This window comes from Calypte anna, unplaced genomic scaffold (assembly GCF_003957555.1).
Source record: "Calypte anna isolate BGI_N300 unplaced genomic scaffold, bCalAnn1_v1.p scaffold_86_arrow_ctg1, whole genome shotgun sequence".
In the NCBI taxonomy this organism is placed as follows: domain Eukaryota; kingdom Metazoa; phylum Chordata; class Aves; order Apodiformes; family Trochilidae; genus Calypte; species Calypte anna.
In genome coordinates this window covers 308,037-321,504 of record NW_022045534.1, presented here as the reverse complement: position 1 = coordinate 321,504, position 13,468 = coordinate 308,037, and the positions used below count along the sequence as shown (strand labels likewise).

General features: G+C 63.6%; 1 protein-coding gene and 2 non-coding genes across 3 annotated transcripts; 2 read left to right on the top strand and 1 right to left on the bottom strand.

Annotated features, from left to right (window-relative positions):
• Window positions 1–604: 604 nt before the first annotated feature.
• On the top strand, window positions 605–768 carry LOC115600380. Its single transcript, XR_003988927.1, has one exon. It is a non-coding gene; the product is annotated as a U1 spliceosomal RNA (small nuclear RNA).
• Window positions 769–1,542: 774 nt separating this feature from the next.
• On the bottom strand, window positions 1,543–1,706 carry LOC115600379. The gene has a single exon (XR_003988926.1). It is a non-coding gene; the product is annotated as a U1 spliceosomal RNA (small nuclear RNA).
• Window positions 1,707–2,497: 791 nt separating this feature from the next.
• TMEM214 (transmembrane protein 214) lies at window positions 2,498–13,021 on the top strand. Its single transcript, XM_030468870.1, has 17 exons — window positions 2,498–2,621; window positions 2,833–3,035; window positions 4,528–4,678; window positions 6,141–6,275; window positions 6,941–7,023; window positions 7,291–7,396; window positions 7,531–7,612; window positions 8,096–8,197; window positions 8,290–8,431; window positions 8,584–8,675; window positions 8,768–8,816; window positions 9,161–9,274; window positions 10,177–10,297; window positions 10,627–10,711; window positions 10,788–10,956; window positions 11,495–11,646; window positions 12,702–13,021. The coding sequence occupies exons 1-17, from the start codon at window positions 2,498–2,500 to the stop codon at window positions 12,826–12,828; spliced, it is 2,037 nt and encodes a 678-aa protein (XP_030324730.1). The 3' UTR covers window positions 12,829–13,021.
• Window positions 13,022–13,468: the final 447 nt, after the last annotated feature.

Sequence of the window (13,468 nt, the reverse complement as noted above, 5' to 3'; positions counted from 1 at the left end):
TGACCCCCGCCCGGAACCCGCCGTGGTACCGCAGGCTCCGGAGCGGCTCTTGGCGATGCGGTGGGTGCTGCGGGGCTGGGGGGAGGCAGCGGTGGCACAGCTGGACATGTGCAGGGAATACAAACCCCCGGACACACAGCCCGGGGTGAAGTGCAGACACTGCCTGAAATACCCGGGGAAAAACCTCCGAGCAGGGGGCAGGAAAGAGAAAATGGCCGCGGACAGCCGTGGGGTCTGCGTGGGGCTGTGAGCGCGGGTGGAGGTGCCCGGGGAGGACACAGGAACCAAGCGAGCAATGCGGCGGGAGTGTGGGCGTGCCCACGGAGATCGTGGGCGTGTCCAAGCGGATCGTGGGCGTGTCCATGCAGATCGTGTGCGTGTCCAGGCAGATCGCGTGCGCGGTGCGCGTCGGGAGATGCGGCCGCCGAGCAGAAGCCCCCCCGGTGGGTGCGGGCGTGGGTAGAGGCTGTGTTGGGTGTGGGTGTGCGTGTGGGGTGTGGTGTGTGTGTGGTGTTTGTTGTGTTGTTGTTTGTGCGCGTGTGGTGACCGTGTGTTGTGCGTGCGTGGCTTTGTGTGTGTGTTGTGGGTGGGTGGGTTGTTGTTCATACTTACCTGGCAGGGGAGACACCATGATCAAGCAGGTGGTTTTCCCAGGGCGAGGCTCATCCCCTGCACTCCGGGTGTGCTGACCCCTGCGATTTCCCCAAATGCGGGAAACTCGACTGCATAATTTGTGGTAGTGGGGGACTGCGTTCGCGCTCTCCCCTGGCCGAGCGGTTGAAGGACAGATCATCAGAGGGAAAAGGTTCGGGGGAACGCATCGCAGGGGACCGGTGCGATGTTTCCCTGGGATGCCAGGCTTTGGGGTTGGGGGGTCGTTCAGGCTGGAGTGGAGGAGGCTCCCAGGTGAGCTCAGAGCAACCTTCCAATACCTGAAGGGGCCCCAAGAAAGCTGGGGTAAGAGGACAAGGGCAGTAGTTTAAAACTTGAAGAGGACATATGAGTTGGACATGACGAAAAAAATAATTTCCTGTGAGGGAGGGTGCTTGAACCTCTGGTTGCCCAGGTTGTCCAGAGAAGCTGTGGCTGCCCCATCCCTGGGCAGTGTTGAAGGCCAGGTTGGATGGGGCTTGGAGCACCCTGGTATCCAGCTGGACGTGTCCCTGCAGGGGGATGGGAACTGGATGAGCTTTAAGGTCCCTTCCAAGCCATTCTATGACTCTCTGAGGGGACCAGGACCCTCCATGTCTGAGCTGTGCCCGGTCCCGGAGCTGCATCATCTTCCGGGGCACAGCCGGGGGTCCCGGGAGCATCTCCGGGCTCCCGCTGCACACTCCCCACCATGTCCTTAAGTGCGGGGTCCGCGGTGCGACGTGCGGGTGAAATCCGCACCATCAAGGGTGGGGTGTGCGGGCCGAGGAGGTCGTGCAGGATAGGGGGATGAGCGAGTGCTGAGTCCTTGAGAGAGCGAGAAGATCCGTGACAATAAAGGTGAGGGATGTGCCCCTTTCCCTCTGATGATCTGTCCTTCAACCGCTCGGCCAGGGGAGAGCGCGAACGCAGTCCCCCACTACCACAAATTATGCAGTCGAGTTTCCCGCATTTGGGGAAATCGCAGGGGTCAGCACACCCGGAGTGCAGGGGATGAGCCTCGCCCTGGGAAAACCACCTGCTTGATCATGGTGTCTCCCCTGCCAGGTAAGTATGAACAACAACCCACCCACCCACAACACACACACAAAGCCACGCACGCACAACACACGGTCACCACACGCGCACAAACAACAACACAACAAACACCACACACACACCACACCCCACACGCACACCCCACACCCACACCGCCTCTACCCACGCCCGCACCCACCGGGGGGGCTTCTGCTCGGCGGCCGCATCTCCCGACGCGCACCGCGCACGCGATCTGCCTGGACACGCACACGATCTGCATGGGCACGCCCACGATCTCCATGGGCACGCCCACGATCTCCATGGGCACCCCCACGATCTCCATGGGCACCCCCACGATCTCCATGGGCACGCCCACGATCTGCATGGGCACGCCCACGATCTCCATGGGCACGCCCACGATCTGCGTGGACACGCCCACGATCTCCATGGACACTCCCACGATCTGCGTGGACACGCCCACGATCTGCATGGACACCACCGCCCCCATCGGCAGCGCAGACCCCGTATGGCCCCGCCCCGCTCCCCAAGGCCCCGCCCCCCAAGGCCCCGCCCCCCCCCAGGCTCCGCCCCCCGGCCCCTCCCGTACAGCCACGGCCTGTCCGGCCCCGCCCTCTTTGTAGCCCCTCCCTCTCGGGGGCGGGGTCACATGGAGGGGGGCGTGGTCAGGCACGGGGCGTGGTCTGGCCGGGGCAGAGACGTGGCAGCCGCCGCGCGAGACCCGTGTTCCGCCTCGCAGCCAATCAGAGCGAGCGGCTGCCGCACGCGCCCTGCCCCGCCCCTCCCTCCGCCCCCTCCCTCCGCCGTGGCGATGGCGGCGGCCCCGGCGGGCGGGCGGTGGGAGGTGGTGCGGAAGGGCCGGAGGGCACCGGGGGGCACCGGCAGCCGCCGCGCCCTGGGCGAGGCCAACGCCGGACGGACGCTGCCCCTCGGCGGTGAGTGCGGCGGGAAGGGGTCAGGGACGTCCGGATCACCGGGGGTGGGCTTCCCCGCCGGGGCTCCGGGAGGCTCCGTCTGCGGCTGCGGGTCCCGGGGTTGTCGGCCCGAGCCTCCCTCATCCCCTCGCGGGGTCGGTGCCGATGTGTCCCGCTGAGCCGGTGGTCCCGGCGCAGCCCCCGTTCACACCTCCCCTCCGCCCGGCTGCAGCGCCCATCGCCACCTCCGGCACCATCTTCGAGCTGGGCTTCGAGCGGCCGCTGAAGAAGCAGAACAAGGAGCAGGTGCCCCCCGCCGCCGCCGCCCCGCCGCCCCGCCGGCACCACGCCGCCAGGACCGCCAAGAAGCCCCCGGCCAACGGCGCCGGCCTCAAGCCCGGCAAATGCCGCTCCCTGGAGGAAGCCCTGAAAGCCGTGAGTGTGCCCGGCCGGGCTGCCGGGACCCGTTCTCTGGGCCGCCCATCCCACCCTGTCCCCACCCGCTCCGGTGGGGAGGGGACCCCAAGCTGCGGGTGCCGCTGGTCCCCCCGGAGCCCTCCTGTTGGTTCCCCCCGGGTTCGGACATCGATCCCCCTGCTGGTCCCTCATTGTCCTCCCGTTGCTTCCCCTGCGTGGTCCTCCCCCTGCTCCCTCACTGATCCCTCGTTGTCCCCCCGTTGCATGCCCAGTGATCCCCATTGAGCCGCCAGTTGGTTCCCCCGCTGGTCCTCCCGTTGATCTCCCATTTATCCCCCCGTTTGTCCCTCGTTGCCCCCCCGTTGGTTCCCTCGCTGTCCCCCGGTGTGCCCACACTGCCCGTGTTCCCCTCCCCCGGGACATGGTGCTTAACTCTGGACGTGGCACTGAGGAGGTCCCGGGCCCGTCGTCCCCTCCCTGCCGGTACCGGCACTCGTGGCAGCACGGGTTGTCACCGGGGTGGAGCGGAGCGGAGCAGCCGGTGCCCGGCCCGGTGCTGGGTGCTGTGCTGTGGCAGGAGGAGGCTGGGAGGGAGCTCCCGGTTCCTCTCCTCGCCCACTCCCTGTCTGCTGTCTGGGAGCCCTCCCGGGGAAGCTGCCTCCTCCTCCTCCTCGCTGAGGTGCTGGGGAGCCCTTACTGCTCTGGAGAAACCCGGGGAACCCACTTGTGCCCCTCTGGCAGTGCCCGAGCACCACGGGTGACACCCAGGAGCCCCACGTGGCCTCGGCGGGGGGAATGGCTCCTGGCTCACACCCCATGGTCACGTCTCACCCATGTCCTCAGCACCCCGAGCCCCCCACAGTGGGGTGGGGGTCCCTGCAGGCGGCTCTGCACACCCCACAGCAGTTACCCTGCTCTGGGTCTGGGTCTGTGTCAGGGCAGACCCTCGGGGGATGCCCTGGGGCCACCCAGTTACTGTCCCCACCGGCCACCCCTGCTCCATGAGCTCTGCTGACAGCAGCGTTCAGCTTTCTGATGTGGCAGCAGATATTTTTTGCCCACGTTCCCCTTTTTAAAGAGCTGTCTGGCATGAACACACCACCAAGGGTGCCCAGCTCAGATTTAATAACCTGCCCCGGAGGGAACATCAGACCCGGCGGGCTGTGGGGTCTTGCTGCATCCCCTTGGCCCCTGGGTGAGGACAGGGTCTCTCCCTGCCTGCCCATGGGTCAGCTGTGTCCAGGAGCAGACAGACAGACAGACAGAACCTTTGGGGGCAGACAGCAGGGAGGGAGCCACGGGGCTGCTGTCCCCCCGTGTGTGGGTGCTGGGTGGTTCATCTGGGGGGTCTGGGTGCAGATGGCTGTCCTGTTCTTGAGGACCCTGGTGCAGAGCTGCCTGGTGGTGCTGATACCCCTCAGGACCTGAGGTTAACGTCCTTCTTTCCAAACTTTTGTGACCGTTTCTGAACTCTCCTGGGTTGAGTCTTTCCTTACCTTGTCACTTCCAGCTTGACCTGGCGGATCTGCAGAAGGAGCTGGATAAAAGCCAGAGCGTGTTCCCTGAGAATCCCTCTGTCTGGGTGAAGGACCTGGCCGGGTACCTCAACTACAAGCTGCAGGCACCTCGCAGTGACCCCCTGCTCAGCCAGCACCCCCACGGTCAGTGTCCCCCACCCAGTGCCTACTCTGGGAGGGTTGTGCCCCCAGAGGTGGGCAGAGCCACCCTGACCCCTGCGGGCTGGCTGGAAGCAGCTGGGTGCTGTGCTCTGGGGCAGGTTTGAGGGTGCAGGGTGGGGAGGTGATTTTAGGGACACTGGAGGGGACATTGTTGTAACAGTCACAGGCGTGAGAGGGAAAATCTCCTGGTCTCACTTGAGACCCATCCTGCAGCCTGGGCTCAGCCCCTGCAAACTCAGATCCTTGGGTTTTCCTTTTCTTTTTGCCCCCATCCAAAGAGTTTTTCCTGTGACAGAACTGGTGTAGGAAGTTCAGAAACAGTAAAGGCACAGGAGTGTGCTTAATTTCAGAACATAAACAGGGATCACGTGCTTGGTTCTCTGGTGTCATCACAGTTGCCTTTCCTTGACCACCAAGACACTGGAATCGTGTTGGTAAATCGTGCCAGGGGCTGCTCCTGTGGGGTTCACAATTTGCTGGCAGGTTCTGCACATCTGCTGCTGAGGGACATGGGGCAGTGGTGGCCTTGGCACTGCTCAGGGAGTGGTTGGACTGGGTGATCTCAAAGGTCTTTTCCAGCCACAACTCTGTGGTTCTCTGATTCTGTCCCCCTCAGCTTCCAGAGGGATATTCTGGCTGGAGTTGTCTCTCAGACAGGACCTCTTGGTCTCTGCTTCCCCTGAGCACTCGGGATGAGGGGTTAAGGAGCAGAACATCTTCCCAGAGTCTGTGTGTGTCCCGTGGCACCAGCATCTCCCAAGGAGCAATCCCTTATTGCAGAGTTCATCCAGTTCCAGAGCCCAGACCACTTTGGGTGGGAAGGGACCCGAGAGCTCCCCCAGTGCCCCCCCTGCCATGGTCAGGGCCCCCTCCCCCAGCCCAGGGTGCTCCAAGCCCCATCCAACCTGGGCTGAGACACTGCCAGGGATGGGGCAGCCACAGCTTCCTTGGGCAACCTGGGCAACCAGGGGCTCAGCACCCTCACCCCAAGCAATTCCTCCCTCACATCTCATCCCCAGCTCCCCTCTCCCAGCTCCAAACCCTTCCCCCTTCTCCTAGCCCACTCCAGCCCAGCCAGGACATCACCTTATTCCAGGCCACCACTAACCCATGTCCCACACCTGAGAATCACAGAATGCTCATGGCTGGAAAGGACCTTGGAGATCACCAAGTCCAACCAAACCATTTCTCCCTCCCTCCCTCCCTGCCCAAGATCTCCTCTCCATCTCCCCTCTCCCAGCTGCAAACCCTTCCCCCTCGCAGGGTCCCATCCCTCCAGGCCCTTGTCCCAAGTCCCTCCCCAGCTTTCCTGGAGCCCCTTCAGGCACTGGAATTCAGTTCATCTAACACAGGGCAATGGGAAAAGGTCCCTCTTTTCCCCGTTGTGCTGCTCCCCAGGGAAGGTCTCACAGGGGGTTGCTGACCCCCTGCCCCCTGCCCCCAGATTACCCGTACTGCCTGCTGAGCAAACCCCTGCGCAGCATCATCCGCTCCCTGCTGGGGCGCGCGGCCGGGGTGCTGGAGCTCTTCTTTGACCACTGCATCTACACCATGCTGCAGGAGCTGGACAAGAGCCCAGGTGAGGGGGGGGCAGGTAGGTGCAGGTCTTGGGGGGTTCTGTGACTCTGTGGTTGGGGCCTGAGGCTGCTCGGGGCTACCAGAGCTGCCCTGAGCTCCTCTGAGAAGGTGGGGTGGGAAACAGTGCTGCTGCTGCTGCTGGGGCCAGGGGGGTTGGGACTGGAAATTTGGGAGCAATTTCACCCTGGAAAGGGTTGTCAGGGCCTGGCCCAGGCTGCCCAGGGCAGGGCTGGAGTCCCCATCATGCCTGGAGGGGTTTCAGAGCAACCCCTGGGGGTGTGGGGATGAGGAGTGTGGGTGAGGTGGCCTTGCAGCAGTTCACTGGATGATCGGGGGGAAAGTGAGCCCTGGGAAGCCCCCAGACTCCAGTGGGATGGTTCCTGTCCCTGCCTGCTGCCAGTTTGGAGGGCAGAGGGGATTTTGGGGAGCTGCTGAGGGGATTATGAGAGTCTGTGGGGTGAGTCCTGCTCCTGGGGGGGCAGGGCAGGGGTGGGGGCAGTGCTGGGGGAGGACAGGACCCATGCTGCTGTGCTGGGGTTGGTGCCCAGAGCTTGTTCCCAGGGAGCAGGACAGGGCTGTGCCGGGGGTTGTCACCCCTCTGCCACCTTCCCGGGGTGCCACAGGAGGAGGGGGGCCCTGGCTGAGCCCCCCTGTGCTGCCTTCCAGGGGAGTCCTTGCACGGGTACCGTATCTGCATCCAGGCACTGCTGCTGGACCGGCCCCGGATCGCCACCATGAACCTGGGCAAGGTGAGACCCTCACCCCCTCTGCCTGCAGACCCCTGCTGTGAGCAGCCAGGGTGTCCTGCTCCTCCAGGAGCCACATCCCCACATGGTGCCAGCAGCTCTGGGTCAGCACTGGGTGCTGGGGGTCCCTCCCGGGGGCTCTGCCCAGCTCCTGCCTGATGACCCCACGAGGTGACATGGCTCTGGGGCCATTCCCAGCGGGATGGGATGGGATGGGATGGGGTGGGATGGGATGGGGTGTTCTCCATTAAGCTCTCCTTGTCCCCCCAGTACCTGGAGGTGCTGCGGTCCCACCAGAACCGGCCCGCCAAGTGCCTGACGGTGCTGTGGGCGCTGGGACAAGCTGGCTACACCGACCTCCACGAGGGCCTGAAAGGTGAGAGCTGCCCACCCAGCCCCCCGGGACCCCCTCGCCTGGGGACCACCAGGCTGGCTGCCACCAGTGGCTGCCTGGGGCTGTCACCAGGGTGGGGACAGTGCAGGACCCCCCTCTGCCCCCCTGCCCCACAGTCTGGCTCGGTGTCATGCTCCCGGTGCTCGGCATCAAGGCGCTCTCCCCGTACGCCGTGGCATACCTGGACCGCCTGCTGAGGTCAGTCACACCTCCTCCTCCCTTGCCACCTCGGTTGCCACCTCGGTTGCCAGCTCTGGGGTGTCACAGGGTCGGGTGTTGCAGCAGCAGCGCGGCAGCCAAGCTCTGGTGCTGGGGGGAGGTCAGTGGTGGGCACTGAGGAGCATCCCCACCTCTGCCAAAGCCTTGGAGAGGTTTTAATTAAGGGTTTCTCACCCAATTGTGGTGTCTGGTTGTGCCCAAGGGTTTCCTGGAGGTGCAGGGAGCCAAACTTCCCTGCTCCCCCAGCCTTTGTCCCGCTGGGTTCTGCCATCTGGCTGCTCCTCTCACCACCCATTCAGCACTGGGGCCTGCCAGACCCTCTGCAGCCCCTCAAGAGGGGGTGGAAGGGCACGAGACCCCCAAGCCAGCCCCCCCTGTGGGTGCCAGCACTGCCCCTGGCTCCAGGAGCTGGGGTCTGTCTCCCACAGCCCCCTGGTTCAGGGGGTGGCTTTCCCTGGGCAGGGTGCACCCCAACCTGACCAAAGGCTTCGGCATGATCGGACCCAAGGACTTCTTCCCCCTCCTGGACTTTGCCTTCATGCCCAACAACTCGCTGACACCCAGGTACACCCTGTCTGTGTCCCCACGGTGTGGCTGTGTGGCAGGGCCACGGTGGTCTCCCCGGTGGTCTCGGCAGCCCCCCCGTGTCTCCCCAGCCTGCAGGAGCAGCTGCAGCAGCTCTACCCCCGCCTGAAGGTGCTGGCGTTCGGTGCCAAGCCCGAGGTAGCTCTGCACACCTACTTCCCCTCCTTCCTCTCCCGAGCCACCCCCAGCTGCCCCCCCAGCATGAAGAAAGAGGTGAGCCCCCTGGGCAGGGGGTGCAGGACCCCCACCCTCTGCCAGCCCTGGTTTGGGGGGTGGCACAAAGCCCAGGACCTGGTGTGTCCCACATGCCAGCCCCAGGGACAGGAGGACAGGGAGGGGGTGACACTGGGCTCTGCTCTTCCCAGCTCCTGACCTCCTTGAGCCAGTGCCTGAGCATGGACCCGCTCAGCTTCAGTGTCTGGAGGCAGCTCTACACCAAGCACCTCTCCCAGTCCAGGTGGGTGCCCCCCAGCCCTGGGCAGGGCCGGCCCAAGGGTCTGGAACTGCTGCTGGGGGCTCCTGACACCCCCCTGCTCCTGCCCCCCACAGCTTGCTCCTCAACCACCTCCTGGAGTCCTGGGACAGCAGCAGCAAGAAGGTAGGAGCAGTCTGTGGCATGCAGGAGGGCCATAGGGTGGGCAAACACTGTCCCCTCTGTGGCCACCCAGCTCCAGGGACCTGCCCCACGTCTCGGTGCAGGAGACTCTGAGGTGCACCCACAGCCTGGTCCATCCCCCAGGACCTCAGTGCATCAGCCCCCCCATCCCCTCTCCCTCCTGCAGCCTCCGTGGTGCTGGGTGGTCTGGGTGTGCAGTGCCACCATCTCAGTGTCCCCAGCGTTGGTTGGTTGGTGCCACCATCTCAGTGTCCCCAGTGCCAGGTGGTTGGTGCCACCATCTGGGTGTCCCTGTGGTCAGTGCCTTGGCTCTCTCCCTCCCCAAGGTGCAGCAAGCACTGCAGGACACGGTTTGTTCCTTCAAAGTGACAAACGAGGAGCTGGCAGCGAGGGGCCCTGGGGGTGACCCAGACGTGGCCGCCTGCAATGCTGCCTGCAAGGTGAGACCTGGGCAGGGGACAGCTGGTTTTGGGCAGGGGACAGCTGGGGTTTGGGCAGGGGACAGCTGGGTTTGGGCAGGGGACAGCTGGGTTTGGGCAGGGGGACAGTTGGGCAGGGGGACAGCTGGGGTTTGGGCAGGGGACAGCTGGGTTTGGGCAGGGGACAGCTGGGGTTTGGGCAGGGGGACAGCTGGGGTTTGGGCAGGGGACAGCTGGGTTTGGGCAGGGGGACAGCTGGGTTTGGGCAGGGGGACAGCTGGGTTTGGGCAGGGGACAGCTGGGGTTTGGCAGGGGACAGCTGGGGTTTGGGCAGGGGACAGCTGGGTTTGGGCAGGGGACAGCTGGGTTTGGGCAGGGGGACAGGGACAGCTGGGTTTGGGGACAGCTGGGTTTGGGTTTGGGGACAGCTGGGTTTGGGCAGGGGACAGCTGGGTTTGGGCAGGGGACAGCTGGGTTTGGGGACAGCTGGGTTTGGGCTTGGGGCAGCTGGGTTTGGGTTTGGGGACAGATGGGTTTGGGCAGGGGACAGCTGGGTTTGGGTTTGGGGCAGCTGGGTTTGGGTTTGGGAACAGATGGGTTTGGGCAGGGGACAGATGGGTTTGGGTTTGGGGCAGCTGGGTTTGGGTTTGGGGACAGCTGGGTTTGGGTTTGGGCAGGGGGACAGCTGGGTTTGGGCTCAGTGCCAGGGTTGTGGTTGCCTTCCAGCCACCAGCACACCCCAGGCAGTGTCCCTGCACAGTACATCTGTAGGACACAGTGGGGGCAGCTGGTGCTGGCCCTGGTCCATCCTCCCAGCTGCTGGGCAGATGGCACTGCTGGTTCCCAGTGGGAAGGCTGTGGGGGTGGTGGTGGTGCCAGCAGCCCCCAGAGCCAGGCAGTGATGGGGCCTGGTCTCCTGCCAGGAGCTGCTGTGCAGGATGAAGGGTCAGGGCTTCCCCTGGTCCCGGCTGCTCCTCCTCCTCCTCCTGCTCTGCACCACCGGGTTCCTCCTGCACGACCTCCGGACACACGGTTCATTCCAGGGTAAGGTGGTGGCCGTGCCCAGGGGAACCACGGTCACCATTCCCCTGTGTGAAAGCCTTCCTCCCCCCCAGCTGGGTCCCTGGGGGTCCTTGGAGTTCTGGGGGGGCTGTGTTGAGCTGGATGTTCTCAGCAGGCTGCAGACAGACCCCCTCTGCCTGTCCCCTCTTGGGGTTCCCTCACCACTGCCCAGCCCGTGTTTTCTCCTCCTGGGGCTTTTTGTGCCCTCTCAGCAGTTTTGTGGAGCAGCTCTGTCCCTGTGTCCCCAAGGGGACAGAGGGGGTGTCCAGCCCGGCCTGGGGGGCTCAGGGATGGGCTCTGGTCTCTTCCAGCCTCCTCCTCCGCTGCTCTGCTCCGTTCCTGCGGTCTCCTGCCCGCCGGACAGAGGGTCTGGGGCTGCTGCCTGGAGGGGTACAGGTCAGTGCTGGTCAGGGGGGTCCTAGCCCGGTGTGTGGGTGCTGGGGTGGTCTCAGCTGGGTCTGTCTCTCCCCAGGTGGTTGGCACGGACACTCCCAGTCCATGGCTCCCGGGCTGCTGCCCTCCTGCAGCCCCAGCTGGAGCAGCTCTGGGCACACAGCGGGGTGCTGGCCCGGCACGTGTCCCAGCACTGCTGCTCCCTACTCTCCTGGCTCCAGCATGGACTGCCCAGGCTTGCGGAGTGGGTAAGGAGCAAAGGGATGGGGCTGGTGGGAAAGGTGCTTTGAGATCCTTGAGTCCAAGCAGAACCAGTTACCTTGGTCAGAAGAGACCTTCAGGATCATGGAGTCCAGCCATAACCAGGCACTGACAAGTCCTTACCTAAGTCAGATGCTTAAGGAATGTGTCCATGGGATTCTTACACATCTCCAGGGATGGTGACTCCACCACTGTCCTGGGCAGCCTGACCCAGTGTCTGACTAGTGCCCAGGCCACCCCCACCCCATGTCCCTCATCCCCACATCCCCAGGGGTTGCTCTGAAACCCCTCCAGGGATGATGGGGACTCCAGCTCTGCCCTGGGCAGCCTGGGCCAGGCCCTGACAACCCTTTCCAGGCAGAAATTCTTCCCCAGCTCCAACCTAAACCTCCCCTGGCACCACTTGAGGCCGTTCCCACCTGGGCACACGGGAGCACCACGGGGCTGTGGGGACAGCGGGGTTCAGCAGAGCTCCTGGGGGGTTGGGTGGGTGTCCAACCATCACATCACCCTCTGTCCCTGCAGCTGCGGTCCTGGCTCCCCGAGTCCCTGCTGCTGGTGTCCCAGTGTGTGTGGGAGGTGCTGGTGATGCTGGTGAGGAGCTGCCTCCTGCCCCTGCTGGAGGCCACGGCCACCACGCTGCAGCGGGGCTGGCAGACCTGGGGGGACTCCTGCGGGTGAGTCGCTCCCTCTGTCCCCACACTGACCACTGTCCCACGGGGGTCCTGCCCTCACACACTGACACAGGATTTCACAGTTCCCGGGTACAGGAGGTCTGATTTGTCCCACCCAACACAGAGCTGGGCTTCCACCCCAGGGCACAGCAAAGTTACAGCCTTCGAGTCAGCTGATAGATCACTGCCCGGTGCTTATCAACTTCAGTATCTGAGGGGCTGCAGGACAGCTGGGGAGGGCTTTGGACACGGGGGGTAGGGAGAGGACAAGGGGAATGGGTTAAAACTGGAAGAGGGGAGATGGGGATGAGATGTGAGGGAGGAATTGCTTGGGGTGAGGGTGCTGAGCCCCTGGTTGCCCAGGTTGCCCAAGGAAGCTGTGGCTGCCCCATCCCTGGCAGTGTCTCAGCCCAGGTTGGATGGGGCTTGGAGCACCCTGGGCTGGGGGAGGGGGCCCTGACCATGGCAGGGGGGGCACTGGGGGAGCTTTGGGGTCCCTCCCAACCCAAACCAGTCTGTGCATATATCATTGCACAGTGGTATCTGAGATCCTGAAGCCCAACCATGACCTTGGTTGGAAGAGACCTTCAGGATGAGTCCAACCAGAGATGTGTCTGATAGATCATCACACAGGATATTCGCAGTCTGTCACTTCCCATGGGCTCTTCTTGTCCTTCAATTTTAACACTCATTTAGTTCCTTCAGTTCTTCCTCAGCTGACTTCTATAATTTCTAATATTAATAATATAATAATATTAGAAGGGTTGGACCACGTGATTCTTGAGGTCCCTTCCAACCTGAAGTTTTATAATGTCCATTCTTGATTCTTATTTAAAGTTCATCTTCTGGCCATCACACCTCACATCAGTTTCTCTTTTTGGTCTGTCTCTGAGGCCTCAGCCAAGCACACCTTCAAAAATACTGATGTTTATCTCTTGTAAAACGCTGATCCAGTTGATGAGCTACACTGGGGTTTTGGGTTACCCGGGGGGGAGGCTTGGGGGCTGTCTCAGGAGAAGCAACACAACCTTTCTCATCCCCCCTCCTGGATTTCCCAGGGGGTCCGTGTCGTGGGGCTGCGTGGGGGAGCAGCTGGCTGGGATCACCTACTCCTCCTGGATCTACCTGCACAACACCACCCTCACCATCACCAACTGGGCCCTGGCTGCCATCTCGGGACCCTGAGGAGAAACCTCCCGCCCTCGGACGGACCCGGAATGGGGACTTTGTGCGTGGGGGGAGGGGGTGGCACTGTCTTCTTCTGGGGGAGCACACACCTCCTGCTTTTCCCACCTCGTGTCCCCTCTCTAGGTCACCCCCGGGTGTGTGACCCCGCGGGACACCCCCTGACATTCCCACAGATCAATGAAGCAGACACGTTTTTATGGTGTGGGGTTTTTTCCTATTTAATTGCGGGGAGTTTTGCCACCCCCCTGCCCCGGGGGTCTCCTCCCGGGGACTTCCAGGGCAAGGAGCAGGGGGTGTCACAGGTGTGTAGATGCGTGCACACACACACACACACACACACACACGTGTCCTTACACCCACGTGGGTGTCTGCACGCGTGTTCAGGACCGTGTGTGGGTGGGTGCACATCATACATGTGCTGTTCCCTACATACGTGTGCACACGTGTGTGCAGAAGAGCGCACGGGGGGGCGTGGCCAAACGAACGCGGTGTGTGGTCTGTTGGGGGCGTGGCCAAACGAACGCGGTGTGTGGTCTGTTGGGGGCGTGGCCTCGGCCGGTGTGCGATCGGTTGGGGGGCGGTCTGCGTTGGGGGCGTGGCCATAGCGGGGGGCGTGGCCGCGGCCGTTGCCCGGGCG

Bases quoted from the DNA above. Each gene is read 5' to 3' on its own strand.
- TMEM214 (XM_030468870.1), top strand. From the start codon at position 2,498: ATGGCGGCGGCCCCGGCGGGCGGGCGGTGGGAGGTGGTGCGGAAGGGC. The intron at 4,679-6,140 runs GTCAGTGTCCCC...CCCTGCCCCCAG, and splicing joins GCTCAGCCAGCACCCCCACG to ATTACCCGTACTGCCTGCTG. The intron at 8,198-8,289 runs GTACACCCTGTC...GTGTCTCCCCAG, and splicing joins AACAACTCGCTGACACCCAG to CCTGCAGGAGCAGCTGCAGC.